At 47.7% G+C, this 20,472-nt stretch overlaps 4 protein-coding genes across 4 annotated transcripts; 1 reads left to right on the top strand and 3 right to left on the bottom strand.

Moving 5' to 3' along the window:
* Window positions 1–4,474: 4,474 nt before the first annotated feature.
* On the bottom strand, window positions 4,475–7,580 carry EDB93DRAFT_1339926 (WD40-repeat-containing domain protein; the record flags this gene model as incomplete). The annotated part of the gene is given in 4 exon segments (XM_041455435.1): window positions 4,475–6,342; window positions 6,396–6,540; window positions 6,590–7,073; window positions 7,093–7,580. The coding sequence occupies 4 exon segments, from the start codon at window positions 7,578–7,580 to the stop codon at window positions 4,766–4,768; spliced, it is 2,694 nt and encodes an 897-aa protein (XP_041303188.1). The 3' UTR covers window positions 4,475–4,765.
* A 2,764-nt stretch (window positions 7,581–10,344) lies between these two features.
* Window positions 10,345–11,635, top strand: EDB93DRAFT_1242824 (uncharacterized protein; the record flags this gene model as incomplete). Its single annotated transcript, XM_041452069.1, is given in 4 exon segments — window positions 10,345–10,378; window positions 10,436–10,634; window positions 10,686–11,547; window positions 11,567–11,635. 4 exon segments carry the CDS (start codon window positions 10,345–10,347, stop codon window positions 11,633–11,635), a joined length of 1,164 nt encoding a protein of 387 aa, XP_041303187.1.
* Window positions 11,636–12,799: 1,164 nt separating this feature from the next.
* On the bottom strand, window positions 12,800–14,110 carry EDB93DRAFT_879886 (uncharacterized protein). Its single transcript, XM_041457794.1, has 4 exons — window positions 14,025–14,110; window positions 13,596–13,968; window positions 13,345–13,536; window positions 12,800–13,292 (listed from the first exon to the last, which is right to left on the bottom strand). The coding sequence occupies exons 2-4, from the start codon at window positions 13,947–13,949 to the stop codon at window positions 13,176–13,178; spliced, it is 663 nt and encodes a 220-aa protein (XP_041303186.1). The 5' UTR covers window positions 13,950–13,968; window positions 14,025–14,110; the 3' UTR covers window positions 12,800–13,175.
* A 2,540-nt stretch (window positions 14,111–16,650) lies between these two features.
* On the bottom strand, window positions 16,651–20,368 carry EDB93DRAFT_1174233 (Piwi domain-containing protein). The gene is made up of 7 exons (XM_041450447.1): window positions 20,237–20,368; window positions 19,436–20,168; window positions 18,910–19,382; window positions 17,804–18,861; window positions 17,646–17,753; window positions 17,379–17,590; window positions 16,651–17,324 (listed from the first exon to the last, which is right to left on the bottom strand). Exons 2-7 carry the CDS (start codon window positions 20,047–20,049, stop codon window positions 16,928–16,930), a joined length of 2,862 nt encoding a protein of 953 aa, XP_041303185.1. The 5' UTR covers window positions 20,050–20,168; window positions 20,237–20,368; the 3' UTR covers window positions 16,651–16,927.
* Between the last annotated feature and the right edge of the window lie 104 nt (window positions 20,369–20,472).

Genomic DNA, 20,472 nt, shown 5'->3' with positions numbered 1-20,472 from the left:
GAAATACTTGAATGTATCTTAAGCCAGGCACGTTCGTCTTTTGTTAGTTGTCTCCTGGCGAAACCTGCATGTATTAAATGGGAATGGAATAATTGCAGAAGCACGAACCAGTGCTTCTCAAAATTCGTCCGTGTATCACTAGAAAACTGGCGGTGCTTGTCATGGATTCATCGATATACCACTTGTGCAATGGGATGAAATTTGAAGGTGGTCTATTGCATCGTGAACCTGTGTCAACATGACTTGAGAGGATAGAACTAGTCTGAATAAATGCGATTCTAGGAAGCGCCTGCATCGGAGGTTTCTCCTCTTCCCTGTGTATATGCGACGCCTATGACACCTGTGTGTACTGTTCATGTGGAACATCAGGGCGACATACTTTGCTACAGAGTGCTCTGTAGCACTCTGTAGCGCAATCCACCTCACTGATGAAATGTTGCCAAGTTATGAAATGAATATCCCGTTCTTCGCAGCTTGCTAGCACATAGTGCGCCAGAAGGCTGTCCAATGCGAATGATCAACCCTTCGTGGAGTTGTTCACCAAGGATGTCGTGGTGAGCCAATACTACGCAAATACGTTTATTCACCACATGACGAAGTCACTTTCCTTCGTGCAAAAGTCCACAGACCACCCTCTTACACGACCAGAGAAGCAACATATCCAAACCCTCAAACACGACAAGAATGGGAAAATATGCGGACCTCATGGTCAGAGACAGCGAAGAATTTAGCGACATCACTTGGGGACGTTCGAAACGCGTGGCAAAGGGTAAGTTCTGCCTTTGTACGACTAAGCGAAGATCGATGGATGGTGACAGCTTGATCCGCCCGAATTATAATTGGGATGTACACTGCCCAGACAGAAGCATGCAGCAGGATAGAGCAAAAGATGACGAGAGACATGTGTTCGGGAAGAGGAAGGTATCTAGATAAGTTGTGGATTTGTACAGGCCCGGGATGGCGTCATATACATCCGGGTCAATAACTGTGAAACACGTCAGAGTCAGCTACTTTGAGAATTCAGCAACATACGTATGTAATGATGACCCAGACACAGAATAATTGAAGCGGTGAGTGCTGAAAAGTGTCCGCCCAAAGACTCGTTCAGACTGACAAGACATCAGATGGCGCTCAACAGGTCCTTGATATGAGGTCGGGTACAACACAAACATTTTGTTTCACGATCAAGATACCGTCCTCTGAGCCACCTGGGATGACTGGGGTCGTTAAAGCAATTCCTGTTAAATCCTATGTGAAAATAAAGTGTAAAAGTCAAAGGAATGAACTACTAAGGCCGCCAATATTGAGTTCAATACAGTGCACAAGTCTCACGACGAGAAAACAAGATCCATGATATACTGAAGGCAACAAAAGAGATATAAGTGTAAATCACTAGAAGCAAAGGCGAAGGAATTGTACAGACGCTGCAACGCTGGCTGCGTTAACTACCATTGGAATGTGGTGGAGATACACAGCAGAGAAACGGCACGATGTGAGCCCACCATGAGATATGTGGTGGTTGAGCGGCTGCTGTACCTGGAGCAGGAGGTGTTGCGGATGTTGAGGTATCGGCAAGTTGAGTTTGCGATGACAGCACCTGGCCGTGCAACTGCGTTTGTTGCTCATGTGCTCTTTTTGCCTTCTTGAATCGTGGCCCACGAGCAACATTCAAAGCCTGAACAGAAATCGTCAAACTACGGCGATTGTAAAGGTACTCATGAGAGACATACCTGCTTGTCCCGCACTGCAGCCACTTCGACGACAAGAGGACGACTTGGATGTTGTGTGAGTTCGATTGCTTCATGGGTGTGGGGTTGAAAGCGGAAAAGTGAGAACAGCCGGCCGATGAATGCATCTGGACGTGAAGTCAAAGGTGTTGTGGAATGAGGTTCGGCCGCTTCAACATTTTCGGTTTGAAAGTGATGGAGGAGTGAGCGAAGGCGAGTGAGGAGTGTATTTGCAGAAGAATGAGGGTGTGTATCGGAGGACTGAGAGCAAGGAGGTCTTGATAAGAACCAAGTTGTAATAGAAACACTGATTGATTACATACATGAAAATCAGCAAAAAATGTTGGTGAGAGCTCATCAATACAGCCAAACTGGTCAGGATCTCGTGTAGCATCAGCCTAGAATGTTGCTGTTATAATGAATGAGAATGATTGCAAACACGACACATACATCTAAAACTGACTCGTCGCCGAGCGAAGAGCGGGATGTGTGCTGTATGTCTGAATCATCAATGGAAAGCAGATCTTCAAGGCCAGCTGTTTTGAGGATGGCATAGATGTCCCATATGTACACGTTCTCATCCATGCAAGCGGTAGCTAGCACCTTTCCATCTGGGGAAAGGGCTGCAGAGCGCAAAGGCTTTTCATGCTGAAGAGGTGGCCCAATTGGGGAGTTGGTATCGAGATTCCATAGACGCGGTATGGTTTCATCGAATGATACACTTGCAAGGAGGTTGTTGTTGCGAGACAGGGAGATGGTGGTGACAAAATTTGTGTGGCCTTCAAGGATAGCAATCTGCTGCCAAGTAGCAGTGTCGAATATCCTAATCGGGCCGTATGAACCGGAGATGAGCTTCCGTCCATCTGATGTCCATGCTAAGCTGCAAACTACATCATCGTGTTTGAGTTTGCTGAGACGTTTACCCGTCTTTGCATCCAAAATATGTACAGCATTCGCCCAGTCTCCGCCCATCGCAAGTTTCGAAGAGTCAGGTGAGTACATAACCACTCGCACCCATTTCTTCCTGGTCTTGATTTTCAGGACAGTTTTGCCGCTATCGACATCCCAGATTCTTGCCGTCCCATCCCAGGATCCGCTTGCTAATCGATTACCATCAGTACTCCAGCATAATGCACACACCGTTCTGCTGTGTTCTCTCCATCTAGCAATGACCTTCATCGTCTGGACGTCCCACAGCCTCACTCTCCCGTTATTACTTCCGCTGGCAATTATCTTTCCATTGGGAGACAACGCCATAGACCATAATTTTTCATTCTCGTCCCGCCAGTACTCGCCTATCTGTGTATCCGAGCCGCTCTCTAGGTTCCATAGTCGGAGTGAGCCATCCAATGAATATGTGATGATGCGTTGTTCGCCAGGCAAGTGCACAACACCGTTTACAAAGTCGCTATGACCTCTCATCGTTTGGTTTGGCATGATCGGTGGTATAGAGTAAAGCATGGTCCGTGCTTGAAATCTGAACTACTGCAGATTGTGGACTGTATACGAGAGAATTCTGCTGGGACCTTGGAATTGAATCTAATCAGACCAGGTTATCCGGCAATGTGAAAGTTTGCTGGTGAGCCCAGGGACCTATCTCCTTTCGGTTTGATGCTTGTAGAAACTATGGCTCAAGAGACAGCGTGCTGCAAAACTCGAGAACACGCAAGAGTTCTTTGTTGACATCCAAAGTCCCTGGTAGGCAAGTTGTCAGCTTTTACTGGCAGAGGAGTGTAGAGTGTCCCTCACAGAAAGCACCGTTTAGACAATCCCAGTGGTCAGCAGCGATCCATGTGTGCCTGGTTGTGAGTCGAGGGCGGTCGTTTGTTCATACCTTTTTTTTCATTAAAGGCCTGTTCGTTTCCAGTACCACGTGCAAATTTTTATACGTAAGGACTACGTTAATGCTTCTAGTACGTCTTGCCTCCACTTCGTACGTATCTTCCAGCCCATGTTCTAACTGGACGCCATCTACTTTTCAGGATGTATACAGGTTGTGCGGAATGCCAACAGTATTGGTACCCATATTCATGAAGTTGTCATTGACCAACGATGTCATGGTGTTCCGCAAATACATTATTTACTATCATAAAGTAACTTTCCTTTGTACAAAACTTGGCAGACCACTCTCTTGCACCAATAGAGAAACACCGCATCCACTTATCAAACCCTGAACAAAATGGGAGAATATGTGGATCTCATCGTTCAGAAACAGAAAAAGACTTAGCAATATGACTTAGACGTTGCAGGTCGAAACGTGTTGTGAGGAGAAGTTTTGGGCTCTGTACGACTGGGCGAGAATTGGTGGCGACAGCTCGACCTATTGAGCCATAATTGCGAAGGCGGGAGAATAGAGTAACATGCCCATTTTCATTGACCTGTGATGCCTTAACCAAAGGTATGATCCTTGTTGAGAGCACCGTATTGCTTGCCTATCGGTAATAGTCTAAGCAAGATATAAAGCAAAATGTTGAAAATGTAGTGACTAGTATCGAGGACTCGCCAATTCACTGATGAGAGATGGAGCAGAAAACGTACTCATACACTGCTTGTTCCCCTCGATCCTTGTCCGCTACACGTTACAACGGCAACGTGTATTCATGTACTGGAAAGGTCCGAGTGAACGGGGGGAACTCAATCGGATGATGAAGTCAGCGGTGGAAGAAGACTTCGTGGACATTTTCAGCCAGCAGCTCAACCCTACCGTCGCCCTTCTATTCGCGATTTCATATAATGCTGCGGAGGACAACAAACTATGTCTATGACGACTATGAGGACGATAAGTTGGACAAGGAGCATAGTGAGAAGAAAGCGACATGGTCACGGCGACGGCATCGAACGTTGGACAGGCTTTACAACTGATTTTCTCAGGCTGCCACGGTATCTCATGACATAGTGCCAATGCTTATCACCAGCACCATGTACATACGACAACTAGACACCTGTTTGTATACGAGATGATATTGTTCATGTGGAAGATATGAAATGAAAATATCCCGTTCTCCGAAGCTACAATATTTCCAGCATCCTGATGTCCATCATGTCATCAACAGCTGCCATGTCCCTGACTTGTGCAATGATATTGTTATCCGAAGCAATTCTCTATACTCCCCACCCCACTGCTGCGCTAGCAAAAGTGCGGCAAAAGGCTGTCCGAGGCGAACGATCAACCGCAACTCTCGCATAGTCGGCTCGTTATATCCAAGAGATCCAGAATTTGGCAAATCTTCCACGATCTGCGTCTCGTCTGTAAAGTCGATCAGCCCGAGATCATACCGATTCCATGGACGAACGAGCAGGAATGTCTGCCGAGTACGTCTTGTAGGCCAGAATTCAACTAGCTTGTCTTCCGTTGTGACCCGCAGGTCCTGTAGACCGTTTGCCTTGACGTCATAAGTGGAACATCCATTCCGGTCTTCATTGGGCCTCTGCCTGACTTCTGTGAGAGGAAATGTGATGCAGGGCAATTGCAACCTGGCGTTTGCGAAACGAGGAACGCTGAGGTTCTCAAGAGTGGTATACAATTTCGAAGCTGACTCTGCAATAGCCACAATACTGTCTGGCAGCATGGAGACCGAATTCTGCATGTAGTTTTCAGATATAGATGGTGACATGCACGGCAGAGCCTTGTATGAGGAAATCTCAGCTGGGAGACAACTGTTGAAGTTGGATGATTGTCCCACCCAATCCAGGGCCGTGATGTCGCCCGAATGGGCTATAATCTCCTGCAAGAGTCGTCCGAGCGCCTTTTGTCTTTTTTCTCCATAGATGACAGGAAGGGTGACATCGAAGATGCCGAACAGCGAGTAGGCAATGTCTTCCTCCCTCGTGGTGTCACGGTTTGACGCCCATCGGAGTTTCTCTCGGACATCTCTTGTCCCTGGACGAAAGTCGACGAGCGCCCGCGCATTGATGCCAGTTGAATGCTCTAATTCATCCATGATATTGAGAGATTGCTTGTGGTTGTGTGAGAAGTTGTTGAGATATGGGGTCCAATCTGCCTGGTAGAAGATAACGATTTTGGGAGCGAGAAACTCCTGAACGGTCCATCCTCGCGTATTCCAGATGCTGTTTGCAAGCGCGCCCGACTTTGACGAGTGGGGGACATCAGATAGGTAGATAACAGTGAGCGCTGAGTAGTGATACCAGACGAACATGGAGTTGACTGATTGCTGAAGCTCTACATTGTTGTTCTGGTCAATACAACATGTATCGCTCCACGCCCAACGATATCCTGCATTGTGTGCAACCTTGCAAAATTTCTGCAACTTCACGATGGTTCCGACAGGATCCAAGTCATATATGACCTTGTCTTGAATGTCGTGCAGTAGCGGCTCCTTCCTTTCCCACCTATGGGACAGCATGACCCAACTGAAGTGCTTGATGACCGCTTCCTCGATGAGCTCCATTCGGAGGGGCGCATGCATCACCAATGAATGCAAAAGCTCTTTATGCTCTATACTCTCCGTGAATGCATTTATCTGTGCATCTCGATTGCACAAGCGTCCAGTAGAAGTGTTGATTAGACGAAGAGGAGCATTTTCCAGTTGGGCGTGTATGGCTCGTTGAATGGCGTCTTCTACTTCAGATGGTCTCACGTATTGCTGGCGTAGCTCTGCAAAGATGTAGATTAACTTTAAGTCGGTACTCGAGTTGTTTGGGGCTTACGTAGTATCTCTGGGTCGAGTGGATCATCCAACTTGGAGAGCATGATTGTGAAGGCCTCGAATGCATCATCATAGCGTTGCGCTCCACGAAGCGCTGCAAGCTTCAGTTCGTACCCGACATAAGATGAAGGGTTGAGCTCAATGACCTATGAACATCATCACAAATGTTAAAACAACGATGGATATCATCCGCACCTTTTCTGCGTCTAAAAGTGCTTCCGCATACAACATTTGGCCCAACTTGACCTTACTGCTATGTGCAAAGTATGAGGGATTCATCTCAAACGAGTTCTTGATGGACCACAGCTGAAGCTTCCCATCAGAGTCTCCACTTGCGATCAGTTCTCCATTGAGAGAAATTGCAACGCAATCAAGATATGCGGTGTGTTCAGGTGCCTGTCCAATCTGCTGGTGTGACTGTGTGTCCCACAGGCGCACGGTCTTATCGCGTGAGGTAGTGGCAATGAAGGAGCCATCAGAAGAAATGGCAAGTGACCTAATGTAGGAAATGTGACCAATACAAGGTAGACCAATCTGGAACCCATTCGAGGAGTTCCAAAACTTGATTGTTCTGTCGCCGGATGCGGAGACAAGTTGCTGGCCATCGAACGACCACACAACACTTTCAACCCAATCGCCATGAGCGTTGATGTTGAGTAGAAATGTGACGTCATCGGTGCTCCAAATCCGGATATTACGCAATGTTCCGTAGATTTTCCTCGATTATTGAGAGTACAACGCCAGTCTCCGCATCCCATATAATAACTGTTTGATCCCATGACCCGCTGGCAAGTCTCGTTCCATCGGGGGAGAAGCACACAGAGGACACCTGGTCTGCATGTTTCACCAGCGGCCTTAATACCATCTGCTTGCTAGCGACGTCCCAGATGATAATGGTATCATCATCTCCACCGCTCGCAATTCGCATATCGTCTGGTGATATAGCGACTGAAGTCACATAATGTATGTGTCCCTCAAATGACCTTCCTATGAATGCTCTTTTCTCCACATCCCAGATTCGCAGGGTTTTATCCCTTGAAGCAGTGACGATTCGTCGACCGTCTTTGAAAAATGCGATTCCCGTCACTGCCTTCGTGTGCGCTTGCTTCGTGTGTGTTGGCCCCGACGTCCCTCGCCCTTTCACAGTAAGATACACTTTTTTTGCTACATCGCGCAATCCCTCCATATCGCTGAATAGGGAGATTGAGATGGCTAGTAGCGTTCGAAGTTGATGGGGAGCTAGGTCAGTCGTCAATCTGATGTGTCGTGGGACATCATGAGAGCTGGATAACCCAATTCATGCAGGCTCTTTATGTACATCATCTGTTACTACAGCATGGATCTGATCTTGGTCCGGCCTTGGCAATTATATACTTATGTCCATAAACCCCATATAGTATCTCTGAATAATTGCAATAGAAGAAATCCTTGTCGTATAAGTACACTGAAATTTCAGTTCCTATCGAGTTGTACCACTTCGAATTCATCCTTCCTGCTAGATGCAATCAACATCATGAGCTCAATATTTCAGGCATAGTATCTCTCAATGGACTCATCCGGAAGCAAGTACACAGGTACGAAAATGAGGCTGTGGATGAGAAATTTCGAGAGTGATGTATTCTATCGTAATCCAAGCATCGCAACCCAAAGCTGTATTCAGAGTAGACCGCCGTCCGCATGAAGGGTTAGCAGATAGTTATATAAGCAGATAACCAACTATCTATGGCTTGTGTGAGCGGTCCGCCTGATTCCGGCGGGACTAGCGGACCGAATATGACGTGCTCATTCTCAACTTTATGCCTTGCTTTGATCGCAGTATCGAGACCTATCTTGTTTTGTCTTACAGAGATCTTGCCGGAACTCTCAGATATAACTGAGGGTGTTGCTGACGGCTTGCCGCTCGCTACATCAGCAATATAAGTATAACCTCATATGTACGGTTTATGACCTTTCGAGCACACTTCGAACCTGCGCAAACACCAGAGGACTTAGCACAAGATAAATTGCATCATAGCCATACAACAAACTCGCTACTACCTTCATTCTTGCTACCCTGTCCGGGAGTGTTAATGCAAAACTATTCATGACTCGAGTCGCACCTTAGGCACTTTTAGCTTCGACCTCGAGGAAAAAGAATTTTGTCGAGCTGCTGCTCGAAGTCATCTAGAGAAGGCCTATTTGAGCCTTCGTCCTCCTCGGACCCCTCAGCTTGTAGCCGATGGAGTTCTTCAGCTCAAGAAAAGAGTTGTGAACGCAGAAAACGTACTCACCCATTGCATGTTCCCCTCGATTCCTGTCCGCCACACGTTACAACGGCAACGTGTATTCATGTACTGGAAAGGTCCGAGTGAACGGGGGGAACTCAATCGGATGATGAAGTCAGCGGTGGAAGAAGACTTCGTGGACATTTTCAGCCAGCAGCTCATCAACCCCACCATCGCCCTTCTATTCGTGATTTCATATAATGCTGTGGAGGACAACAAACTATGTCTATGACGACTATGACGACGATAAGTTGGACAAGGAGCATAGTGAGAAGAAGGCGGGGTGCCCTGCATGGGATTCATTTCAAGACGTCTTCTCTCTGATGTACCTGTCCTGATGTTCCGTGAGTTTCATCCTACAAGCTGATAGTGTCACATCTGGAAGCGGACTACGAACTCGTGATATTCCTTGATGCAAAGGAACGCATCCCTAGATCTTTCAGGTACAAAAAGTATATTTGCATCATCTAAAGATTGGGCTGCTACAACAACTGCTTGTAATCCTAAAACGTTCAAGCACATATACATATACTCACTGATCAGTCGGGAGAGAAGCGGCGACCATGGCTTCCTGTTCATCAATGGTCTTGATGCTTCAGCCACAAGATCGATGGTGCTCGTACAAGCGCTGCCTGTCATTCAACGTTCAATATTCAACGGTGATCATCAAAGTTTCCGGACACCAGTTTGACACTGGATAAGCAAATGATGCAACCCGGCGACCACTCACTATAAGGATGAAATAAGAGTCTTCTGATGGTGATCGTGACTTCATTGGACCACTGAAAAAATGTTGTCCGGTGGGCGCCGACTGACCTTTCGAGAAGAGGGGCACTGCTGCGCATCCTTGTGCGTTCTATGATAGAATCATGATTATGAAAATCACGCGAACGTTATACAACTCACAACAACAAGCAACGTTGATTATGCCGTAAGTATAGCCAACGTATGTTGGAGGCTCTGTGTGGTGCGGATATCGAAACTGCCAGAATGTTTCAGAACGAGCTGCATCACTGGTTTGGGCTGATCTCAGAACAAAGCACAGCAACTGCTAGGCAAATTCGGGTTATTGAAACCGAGAAGTTCGACCAAGACTCCGACGTATTATGAGAGCGTAGTATATTGAGTCCATGCGAGCCTGATATATCACCGCATCCTTGCGTAGGGAAATGCTTCGATGGGACTTCTTTGAAGTTCTTTCACGCAATGGACTCTGAGAACGTCGGAAGAATGGATGCGTCAGCCAGCGGACCCTCGTTATCGTAAATGTGAAGCGAGGAGCTGAGAAACCCAGTGCCCTACCCAGTGCAACTCGTGTGGAGATCAGGCTGGACAGAACAGGCTATGCTCCGAAAGCACTGCTAAATGTGAGAATAAAGGTCTGAGGCCAGGCAGGATCAATGGTTGGTGATGAATGAATGAATGGATGAATGAATGATGGCATGATGGCATGCAGCCGGGTACGCCTAATTCAAGTGTTGGGGTGGCCGTGGAGAACGTGTGATCACTATGACGTGTATCGTGAGGATGATCATCGGACCAGGGACAGGTTTAGTGGTCTGCGGTAGACCTTCGGAAGCAATTCGGCGGCATTGCACAGCGCCTTTGGTGGAATTATATCAACACTCAACGAAACGGTTTTGTTCACATCCAACACAGTCGCAGTTCCACAACATCTACAGTACAATGTCCGCCCATCCTTCTCCAGACCCATTTCAACGTAGGTTTTTCATCTTTTTCTTTTACATATGAAAACCTGACATTCGTTCGTTACCAGCCATGACTATGTCGCCATCTTCTAGTGTTCAACACTCGCCCCCTGTTGATCTCAGACGTATGACGTCCAATTCGACACTTCTCACCCCCCAGAAAGATTCAACTAGGGAACATAGACTCTCAACTCACACTTCTCAGCACTTGAACACAAGAATGGGCTCTCGCTCACCTTCTTCAATTCCTTCATCACCGACATCTGCGTAGCCACTCCACTTTTACCAAATGATCACTTATATTTATCGCAACAACAGCCACTCATCGTCATCCGCAATTTTCGAGCGTGATATTGAGCCTATGCACCCCCCTTCTCCCCCTTCTCATCCGAATCCCCATCGCATCGCGCGTGCAAAAGGCACCGAACAACTCGAGCACAGCGTACCTTCTGTGCTCGATAGTGCTGCTTCAATTCTTGCAGCTTCCTCTCCCATGGAGGAAGATCACATTTCCGTCGTTAGTCCTTCGCGAGATCGTGATCGCCTCACTACCAGCGGTTTTGCTAGCCCAATCGGTAGCTTGAGAAGCAGGAGTCCGAGTCCAACGGGAAGAACGAGCTTGTTGCTGAGCATCCCGGTTCAGCAGGGGCCCATTACTCCCCTAAATCTTTCTACGCCGGGTGTGGGAGCGGGCAGTCCGCAGCGCCTGAGCATTCAGACCAGCCCAGTCACGTTTCCCTCAAAACAGTGTTCGAGTAGCAAGGCGTCTGCCGCACCTTCTATCAGCACGCCTGCATCTGTATATTACTCCACGCTCTCATCAGTCGAACCATCACCTACAACCACGACTGCGGAGCATCCCTCTGCTGCGCTCCCCCCCATTGCCATCTCGACATTGTCACCCTCATCGACCTACACATCTTCACCTTACTCGCGTCCCATTACCATCTCCCATCCCCCGTCCCCTACGCACGGGCCCACTAAGCGTCTCTCGTTTATGAGTTACGCAGATCTGCTCGCATCGACGCCCGCATCAATGGTTCCATTGTCGTCATTCACTACCTGCGCAACTCCCGACCCGCCACCTCATATTCCAGGTGTCGAAGGGTACGCGCTCAACCAACACGATACTGCGAGTCTTAGTGGTCGTGAGCGTGACAGCATCGCCATGCTCGATGATGTCGGTGGCGAGTGGGCAGCGCGAGGGTCTCGGACAAGGCCTCGAAGAAAGATTAGAGGCCTTGATGATCGTCCCTAGCAAAGCATAAATCTCGATGCGCTGAAGTCAAACTCCCGCCTTTTTGACTCATGCACTGCGAAACCAACATGAAACTAATGATATTTTACGATTTCACGCTGTATTAATCTGTCCTTCGTTCTATGCATATCTTTCCCTATTCCTATTCCTATTCCCGCCCTCGATACCGGCTACCTACTTGTTTTCCACGACGTCAAGTCAGTAAAAATATCTATGTATGATCGTCTTATTTCATTACTTATGATAGGTTCGATTTCTTCCTCTCTCTTAGGTACCGATTCTTCACTCTTGTGAAGTTTTCCCTCGAAGTTGGTGTTTAGTTTCGGGTATTCGTGTGTTGATACGACGCAGTGGTTCAGATAGTTGTTGTCAATTTTAATGTGATTTAGGTGACATGCCTTTGAAAGCAAGCATAATACGGCCCCTTCGGTCACCTCTTCAACAGCGTCTCTGAGAATATACCTTGGTGGGAAGAAGAAGTCAACGGTTCGTTGCTGCAACGAGTGCAAGATCCTACCGGATCCATGAAAGCCATGAAATGGGGTTCATCGATGCTGCGGACTGCAGTATTGAGGCCTGAGGCTGGAAACGCGCATGTATGGCCATAGCACTGACAACTTTACACCGGCCGCCACTGCAGAATTGCATGCTGCTCCGAGGACCAATCCTATGAATGGTTGTTCTCCATTGGCCAATTTGGAGCAACACAGCATGAGGATGCAATGCGCGTCCGCACAGCATGACGTGGTCGCAATAATAGCCTGCGGGCACTCACGGGACCGTCTTTCTCGCAAGACTTATTGATATCGTTACACGAACTAAAAAAACTGCGCAGAACAGCAACTGAATCTGAGCTATTTTAACATGAACGACATCACTGAATGCATAATTAGATGAGTTATAAGAGTTTGAAGGAGAATGCCGTTGAGAGATGCTTCGGACGAGCTGAAAACGTTGACTTCTGAGAGAGATTGATTGACTGAGGATACGAAAAGTACTTGCGGTTTATATACGAAAGATCCAAGAGCTGTCAAGAGCGCGAGTGATAAGTCATGACATTGGCATAATATCAAGGGAAGATAAGACGATAATCAGACAAAGCACTGAAGGTCGAGAGACAAGGCAAAGACAAAGAACATAAAGGACGGCGCGAGAATGTGAAACGTTAGAGAGTGTGTATGAAAAAGGAAAATAATCCGTGCAGCGTCGAAACAGTGGAAGTGGTTGTTGTAGTGTGCAGTGCCTCCATCGCTAAATGCGAAGTTGTCCTCGCAGAGTAATCGATGGAACACCTGCCAGTACCTTTGCAGGACCTCCCAATGCTCAAGCTTCGCCCACCTTCTGAGGTTCTTTACCACCACTCATTTTGCGAATAATCTCGACGAATACGTTCGAAAAATGGTGGTAGAATGGTGAACCAATGGTCGACACCAAATGACAGGTGGCAAGGAAAGCAAATGTTATGCTCATATAAAGTTGGACAGTTCCGGAGTGAGATGCAAACCCCGTGAACACGATGGCTGATGATGAGTGTAAGTCGCGACCACGCATCACGAGGTGAATTGCCTACCTATGAGTAAAAGTATCACTGATATGACAAAGATAATGATTGGCACAGCTAAACTCAGTAAGTGCCAGAATATTCTCCAGCGTCTCTGAATTATGATCTGTAGCAGAGGTTAAATTTGATTTGCTATCCTGACAATGAACAATACGTACTTCTGCAGCACTACGTTTTTGAAAAAGCATTCCAGAGGCAGATACCTTCAGGCAGAACAATAACCCGAACAACGAAAAGACAAGCGATTCCGCCAAACAAGCATAAGATGCATCAGATGTGTAGTTGACATCTCTCGCAAGCGGTGGATTTGAGGAGATAAAAACAGCCGCAGTAGCAAGCACGAGTCCTTGCTGCGCAGAAACACATTAATGTGATCAATTTGAATGAATAATGCCCATCTTCGACTTACCACCGTGCTCACTTGATTGAGCTGGGCCAGATATTGCTGATGCAGTTCTTCCCAGTTGTTTCCATCTTTCAAGAGGTCGTGCAACCACTTCAAATCGCCGCGCCAGGTAAATATAAAGCAGCATATTTTGAAGATGTACTTCGAAATACTAGGGGACGTCGGAACCTCCCAATTCCGTGGGAGGCCGTTGAAAAAGCTCTCGCCCGGGGCAGGTTGTGAATATGACGGACTGTGAGTACCCACTGGCAACTCGAGTAGTTGACATGAGCAACGGTAGGGTGGTAACCGACCTATCTGGGTCAAGACCAATTGCGAGGAATATATAGGCCACGTAGAGGGTCTATGCTGCCTCATGGTCGACCGCGCCTAGAATCTGATGGAACAGCGCCACTTTATATCAGCCTTGCAGCACTGAACATTCGAATGTACGTGTACATCACATGAGCGCTAACACTTCCAGGAGGAGCGGAAAATGTAGCTACATGAATGAACAGCACTACAATTCTGCCCGGAGAATCTCTGAAGGGACAGGTAACGTTTCCGAGAGGACATACTGTACTCATAACTTGAATGCCTTGTGAACTAGGAGATTTCCTGTGTAAAACTCTGTCACTACAACATAGTTTGAGATCAGTTCGGGAGCGAATTGACACGCACCATCCAAGCAAGGCATGCTTCTCGGCCCTAAACAGTTATAGTGGGATCACCTATCGTCAAATGAGGGATTGCTGAAGTGCCCCCAAGAAGCGCCAGCGCTATGTTCCTGGACAAGATCGGAAGTCGAGCGTCAAACGAACCGAGAATGTGAACGTAAACGTGATGGAGATTATGATGGATGTACACGAGTGAAGGGAATGGAAGAAATATACAGCGGAAAGGCATGCTGATGTGCATGTACATTCGGAGGCAGCGATGGACAGAAAGTAAGCGCGCATATCGTAACAGAGGCTGAGTGAAGCGATACAACCCTTTCGTCAACGTTTGTCACGGTGAACCATGCAGCTGCCCGAGAATGTCGAAATGAAGGCAAATCACGATGAGCAGCAGCTCAGAGCATTGACATCGTATACGAGTTAGGAGGGCTTGTGATCACAATGCCTAAAAACATAATGTAATCAGGGCCATCATTGTTCAAGCGAACAATGAAAATTACACCTGCCGGGGGCTAACCTAAAGAAGGATTGGATAAAACAGCCAGCATCCAGCTTTCCCTTTGAGTTCCCGTATTTCATGGGAATATGTATTTTCACGGGGGTCTTTATGAGAGACGAGCGACTCGGACAAACACGTGTATGCAATGCGTGTGACATAATTCAGGATAGGCAATAGGACTGCGGTTGAGGTGAAGACAGCTGCGAGCAGCGGTTCTTGCTGCTAAGTTATTTAGAATTTGATAACGTCGGTGACTTTAGTATCACTTACAGCGGTGCTTCGGCAGTCAAGGAAGTCAAAATACTCGGCATCGTAGTCTTTCCAGCCCTTCAAGGCGTCTACTAATTTCTTCCAGAAAATTTCAAGGTTCGAATCTGCCGTCAAAACATGGTGAAGGATAATGAATATAGCACCTTAGTGTTGGTCACGATGGCGAATTACCAACGGTGATTCAGAGATTTGCATAATAAGCAAGCTCTCGCTGTATGTGATTTCTCTGAACATCTGTCGGAGAAGGAAGGTCAGTTGAAAGCCTTGAAGTCGAGGTTAGGTTACGCTCTGCGAGCCTTAAAGATAGTGTTGAAGCTGCATTGACATAGTATACATAGACCATCATGACAAACACGTGCACAACGCCAAGCGTATATATGGAGTACCTCGGCGCACAGAGTGGATTCCCTTCGTTTGGGATCGGGACCTCAGTCATCGCGAGGAAATGGTAATTTGCAGAATGGATTTTTGTAAAAATGAAGGGTTTTCACGAAGTGACTACATGCCATTGGGATGACCGGTCACTATGCGGAATAATTAGACAGTTTTTGTCGAATATTATACTATAAAATTGGAGACTGACACTTACAGTCATTTGTGTAGCAAAAAGTATTGCATGCAGCATAGCGTAAGGCTGGGCAATATCGGAAACAGCCGCAGCCTCAACAGGATCGGTAACTTGGATGCTGAGAAGACAAAGCCAACTCGTAAAGGGTAGTAAATGAGGGTGCGATGACGCAAATTGACCATATGGCGGGTGGTATATCCGATGTGCCAGGTACGTCGAGTCTGATCCAATTACAATGTCGCCGACAAGTCAGAACTAAGAACCTGCAGCCGTCCGTGCACAAACATGCTGCAGAGCTCATTTCGAAGCTGAATAAGGAGTTCCTGTAGGGATGATTCATTGCGAGTTCAAGTGGAAGCGCTGACAATAACAAGGACGCACCGTGATTGATGAACGACAAGTGACCAACATTGATATAATAGAAGTGCCTGGGCGATTGTCAAACGCGAGTGCTGTCAGGGTATGAATGAAAACGGGTCAGTGAAGAGGTGCCTGGTTGCCTCGTCGACTTGAAGATACCAGACGCATATCATTTTGAGTGTGTGCACTGTGCACATACTTCTGGCGGGAATCAAGTTGTGAGGAGGTGGCAGTGATATGAAACGCATGCTGCGAGTCAGTGACAACGTCAACTGCAACTGAGGGAGCCATTAAACAGCAGCCGTGGACAAGCGCGTATAAGTTGGGTCATGGAAAGAATCCATCGTTACTCACTACACTTCGACGGAGTCACGATCGATAATCCTTACTCAATTTTGTACGACTGACGTCCACTACCGCTTTCTCAACAAAATCTGGTCTTCATAGTGGTCGATCGGATGATAGTAGTACTTCTAGCCCATGCATCCTCTGGATCAATCATTCGCTCGAGGTTGGATCATAATGGTGCAACGAGTCCTAGAGATTTGAGTTGTAATATGAATATGGACAGCGAACAATTTTGCAAGTGGAGTCGGACTCGAGACGATGCAAGTTTCCGAGTCGGAGGTGTTCCCACCGCTATTACATAATTAATATCATATTTACAGTCCTCAGCTGGAGTACAACTTGACCGACACCTTCGAATGAATCGAATCCTGAACCTATAATGACAAAGACTTTGTTGCGAAGACTCTCCTGGTCTGGTAGACCTGCAAACAGAAGACTACCGTCTTGCGCGATGACGGAGTTCTGCCGAAGTTGAGGGCTAGGTGCAAGAAGATAGGTAAGAAAAACGAATTGGATTGCAGCAAGTCAGGACCGCCGCGGTGTAACTCTGTAGTAGGATCACAGGACAAACGAAAAAGAAGGTCAAACACAAACACAATACTAGTACAAGTCGCAGCAGCCCGCCCATCAGTTGTCAGATATAAAACATACTCGCACGCAAGTCAGGGTGCACGCCCTCTCCCCATGCTTTCTTTGCCTCTTTGAACACCCGTAACTTCTCTTCCTCCTTGTCTACCTTTCCCCTCCCCTTTCCTTTCCCTGATACGACAGAGGTTGACGCCTTGTCATCGGCACTCAAGAAGTCATTTAGGTAACATCTCCCTCTCTCGCATGCCAAATCGGCGTAGTACGCAGCCGGGACGAGACTGACTGCCTTAGTAGCACGGGCGTACAGGTAACTCGCAGTGTGCGTGCCCTGCTGCAGTTCATCTGCGCCGAGGCGATTCTCGTCATACACCACAGTGTAGTGTGTCGCCTTCACATGGCCTTGCAAGCCAACATGAGGTTGAAGGTAAAAATCGAAATCAAACCTAGGTTAATCAAATGTAAGCACAATCAACTCGTAGTCAATGGAATGGCCGTACACTGAAGTGATACCTCTATCAACGACGGTTCCAGGACGAGTGTTACCGTTTCGGTCCGCGAACTGAGAGTCGGTCGGCCAAAACTTGGCATGGTGTCGCTTTCCACAGATGATAATCGTTAACGATGGACGATACGGCTTCCTCTGCGGGACTCTCTTAAATGCGTCCAAGATCTTAGGAAGCTCTTCCTCCAACACAGTATTGAATTGACCCTATGCGTTCGATGTTAGCAAGCAACTTCAAGAATGCAAGACAAACCTATCTCACTTCGGACACACCGTCCCTGTAAACAAAGATTCGATCTGGTAGCGCTTGGTTCTTCTCCGCATAAAACCTGAGCCGTTCTATCATCATATCACTCAGATCCGTGATCATCTACAAAGAAGAGATGAGAGTTAGAGCGATAATATTCGGTCATAGCCTACCTCTTTCTTGGTCTCCTGACATCTGAGACTCGCTGGAAAATGGACGAACGAATTATCAACGCTCGCAACAACAGCGGCAATTGATGGTGTGCCTTCGACACTGCCAGGGCCGGGGTGCGTAACGTCCATGCCCACAATCATCGTCTTGGCCTTCGTCAACCATTTCATGCTGTCTGGATCCAACACGTGATTGATACCTCCGAGTTTCGTGTTCACCTTGAGAGCGACATTGGAGAAGTATTGATCTTGTTTATTGGCGTCCTTTCCTACCACCTTATCCGTAAGCATATGTATGGTGTGGACGCCCAGCTCGACGTCGCAAATCCGTTTGATGCCCGGATAAATGAAGTTGTCCCGGCGAGAGAGGAGGACGAGTATGAATGATGGTTTTCCTTTCTGCGTAATGTTCTCCTTGATCTTTTGACGAATCGAGTCTAGCGCTTGCTGCCTGCTAGGGTCTTCGGCGCGAGGGACGAGCGCTTGGGCAAGCTTGACGGGTTGTGTTTGCAGTGAGATTCCGCTATTGCGGCATTTCTCACCAAAGCCCTTCCAAAGATTGGTTAGAATCGGGTCGTCGGCCCCGCTGAACACACTTCGTCCGTCTTTCTCTCTGACGACAAAAACCCACCAACTCTTGATGGCCCCGCCGTTATGAAACTTGACATCAAGAATATTCCAACTGCCATTGCTGACGTTAAGTGGTCTCCCTCCTGCTTCGTAAGTGAGGCGAGGTGGTGGAAGCTCACGTCCAGGAATGACCGCCATGTCGTTGTCCACCGTAATGCCGAAGCTACTCAGAGGACTTCCCAGCGTCTCGGGAGTAAACCCAAGAGTGGGGAGACCGCGTTCGATGATGGTATCTGCATTGATTTTTGGCGGCTTGCAGGCGACGCGAATCATGTTCGAAGTTTCTTTATCATTGAGACGCCCTCTGAATGGTTGCCCGGGCTCGATTTCGCATAGCTCGGCTGGTACGTATATGGAGAATTTCGAATTCGGACCTGAGATGTCGACCACTGGAAGGTCGTCTGCGTGCCTCAACGTGATGTGGGGGTACTCTGCTGAAAATTAGCAAGTGAATAAAGAATGTGGTAAAGGAAACGAACTTCTCTTGAAATACTCTTCAACAGATATCTTGCCGTTGTATTCTTCGCAGTGGAAAAAAGTCCGTCTGGCACTCATTGGCATGATCTTCTTGATCGGTTTCTTCTGCGTGTACCCTAGGTGTCTAGTGGTCACCTTTAGTTTCTGGATGAACCGCTGCGGCACGGCGCCATCGGACGACCGTAGAAACGCCATGATGGCTTCTGCAAGATTGCCTGGCGTGTAGAAGGCGGTCATACAGACACCAACATTCACCATGAGTTCGTTATATGCAGGTCTGGCGGACGTGAAGAAGCCTCTCACGGCCTCTATGCCAAGCGCAAGAGGCTCAGGCTGCTCTTGCGAGGGGAAGAAGTAGCGATTCTTGCCCACACGAACACCGGTACGCGCTGCATGCGTTTGAAGTACGAGATTCATAGCAGTTACCAGTGGCTGGACGTCATAGTCCCGTGACTTGATATCGCCACTGAGATACCTACATATCATGAGTTGACGCGAGAACAAATGAAATAGCTTTCCGTAACCTACTTAGTGAGCTGTGCGACATCCAAGTCGCCCGTGTGGATTATTGCGAAAGTATACGTCTTGGATCCAGCATTGGGACCAGCTTCTCCTTCCTCGTAATATTGAACTTGCACATCAAGGGGCTGAGGCAACCTCTTGTTCGATACAAGCTTCTGACTGCTGTCGTGAGCGATGAACGGCACAAACTGTTTCCAGCCGTCTTGATCGCTTTGCTTTAGGAGTTCGAAAAGGCGTGCACGAATGCGCTTAATGTCTGTGGACGGCGTAATCTCGACACGGTAGTCGTAGATGGGTCCTTTAGGGAGTTTAACAGGAAAGAAATTGGCACGCAATGTGATTTGACGGCCAAGGGTACCAAAACCAGGCCGATGAGGGCGCTCAGGGTTGAAGTTGAGTTTATTGAAGGAAGAGACTAGGTCATCCAAGGTAGCGAGACGTTGGTCTACAGACGCAGGGCCCCGGAAGATCAAATCTCCTGGTACTCCCCCTCTGGAACCACCGCCATATCCGCCCCTCGTACCTGAGCCTCTTCCTCCACTGAACCCACCAGCACCACCTCGAGGGCCACCAGGGAAGCCGCCCCGATTACCGCCTCTGCCTCGTGAAGGGTTACTCATGATGACTGTTAATAATGTTTATGTTGTGTTCGTGATTGTATGGGAAGAGAAGTGAATCGTCAAAGGGCAGGTTCTTATAGTCGCAGGTTGACCGTGGGTACATGGCGCTTCCGCAGTTGCTGTACGAGTCATGAGTCGTAACTCGTTCTAAATGCGTCGTTGTGTCCGCACTCGTTCCACGGCTTACTAGAACAGTTGACGTGGCAGTTCCTGGCTCGGCCTGAGAGCTGAGCTAATAGTATGGTACCAACGTTAACAATACGTAGTCCGCAGCAGACCAAATAGAAGACAGTCATTCCTAGATGATACGATACAAGTCTTCTATATAGATTGAAGATCAGATGAGGCAATACAATCTACGAAACTCACCAAGAGGCCGACTCGTCGGGGAGGTCGAGGCAGCTTAGAAGTCGATGTGAAACC

Source organism: Suillus bovinus (genome assembly GCF_016758785.1).
Source record: "Suillus bovinus strain UH-Sbo-P2 chromosome Unknown EDB93scaffold_80, whole genome shotgun sequence".
Lineage (NCBI taxonomy): Eukaryota > Fungi > Basidiomycota > Agaricomycetes > Boletales > Suillaceae > Suillus > Suillus bovinus.
The sequence above is the reverse complement of the archived record's forward strand: the minus strand, read 5'-3'. Positions and strand labels throughout refer to the sequence as shown.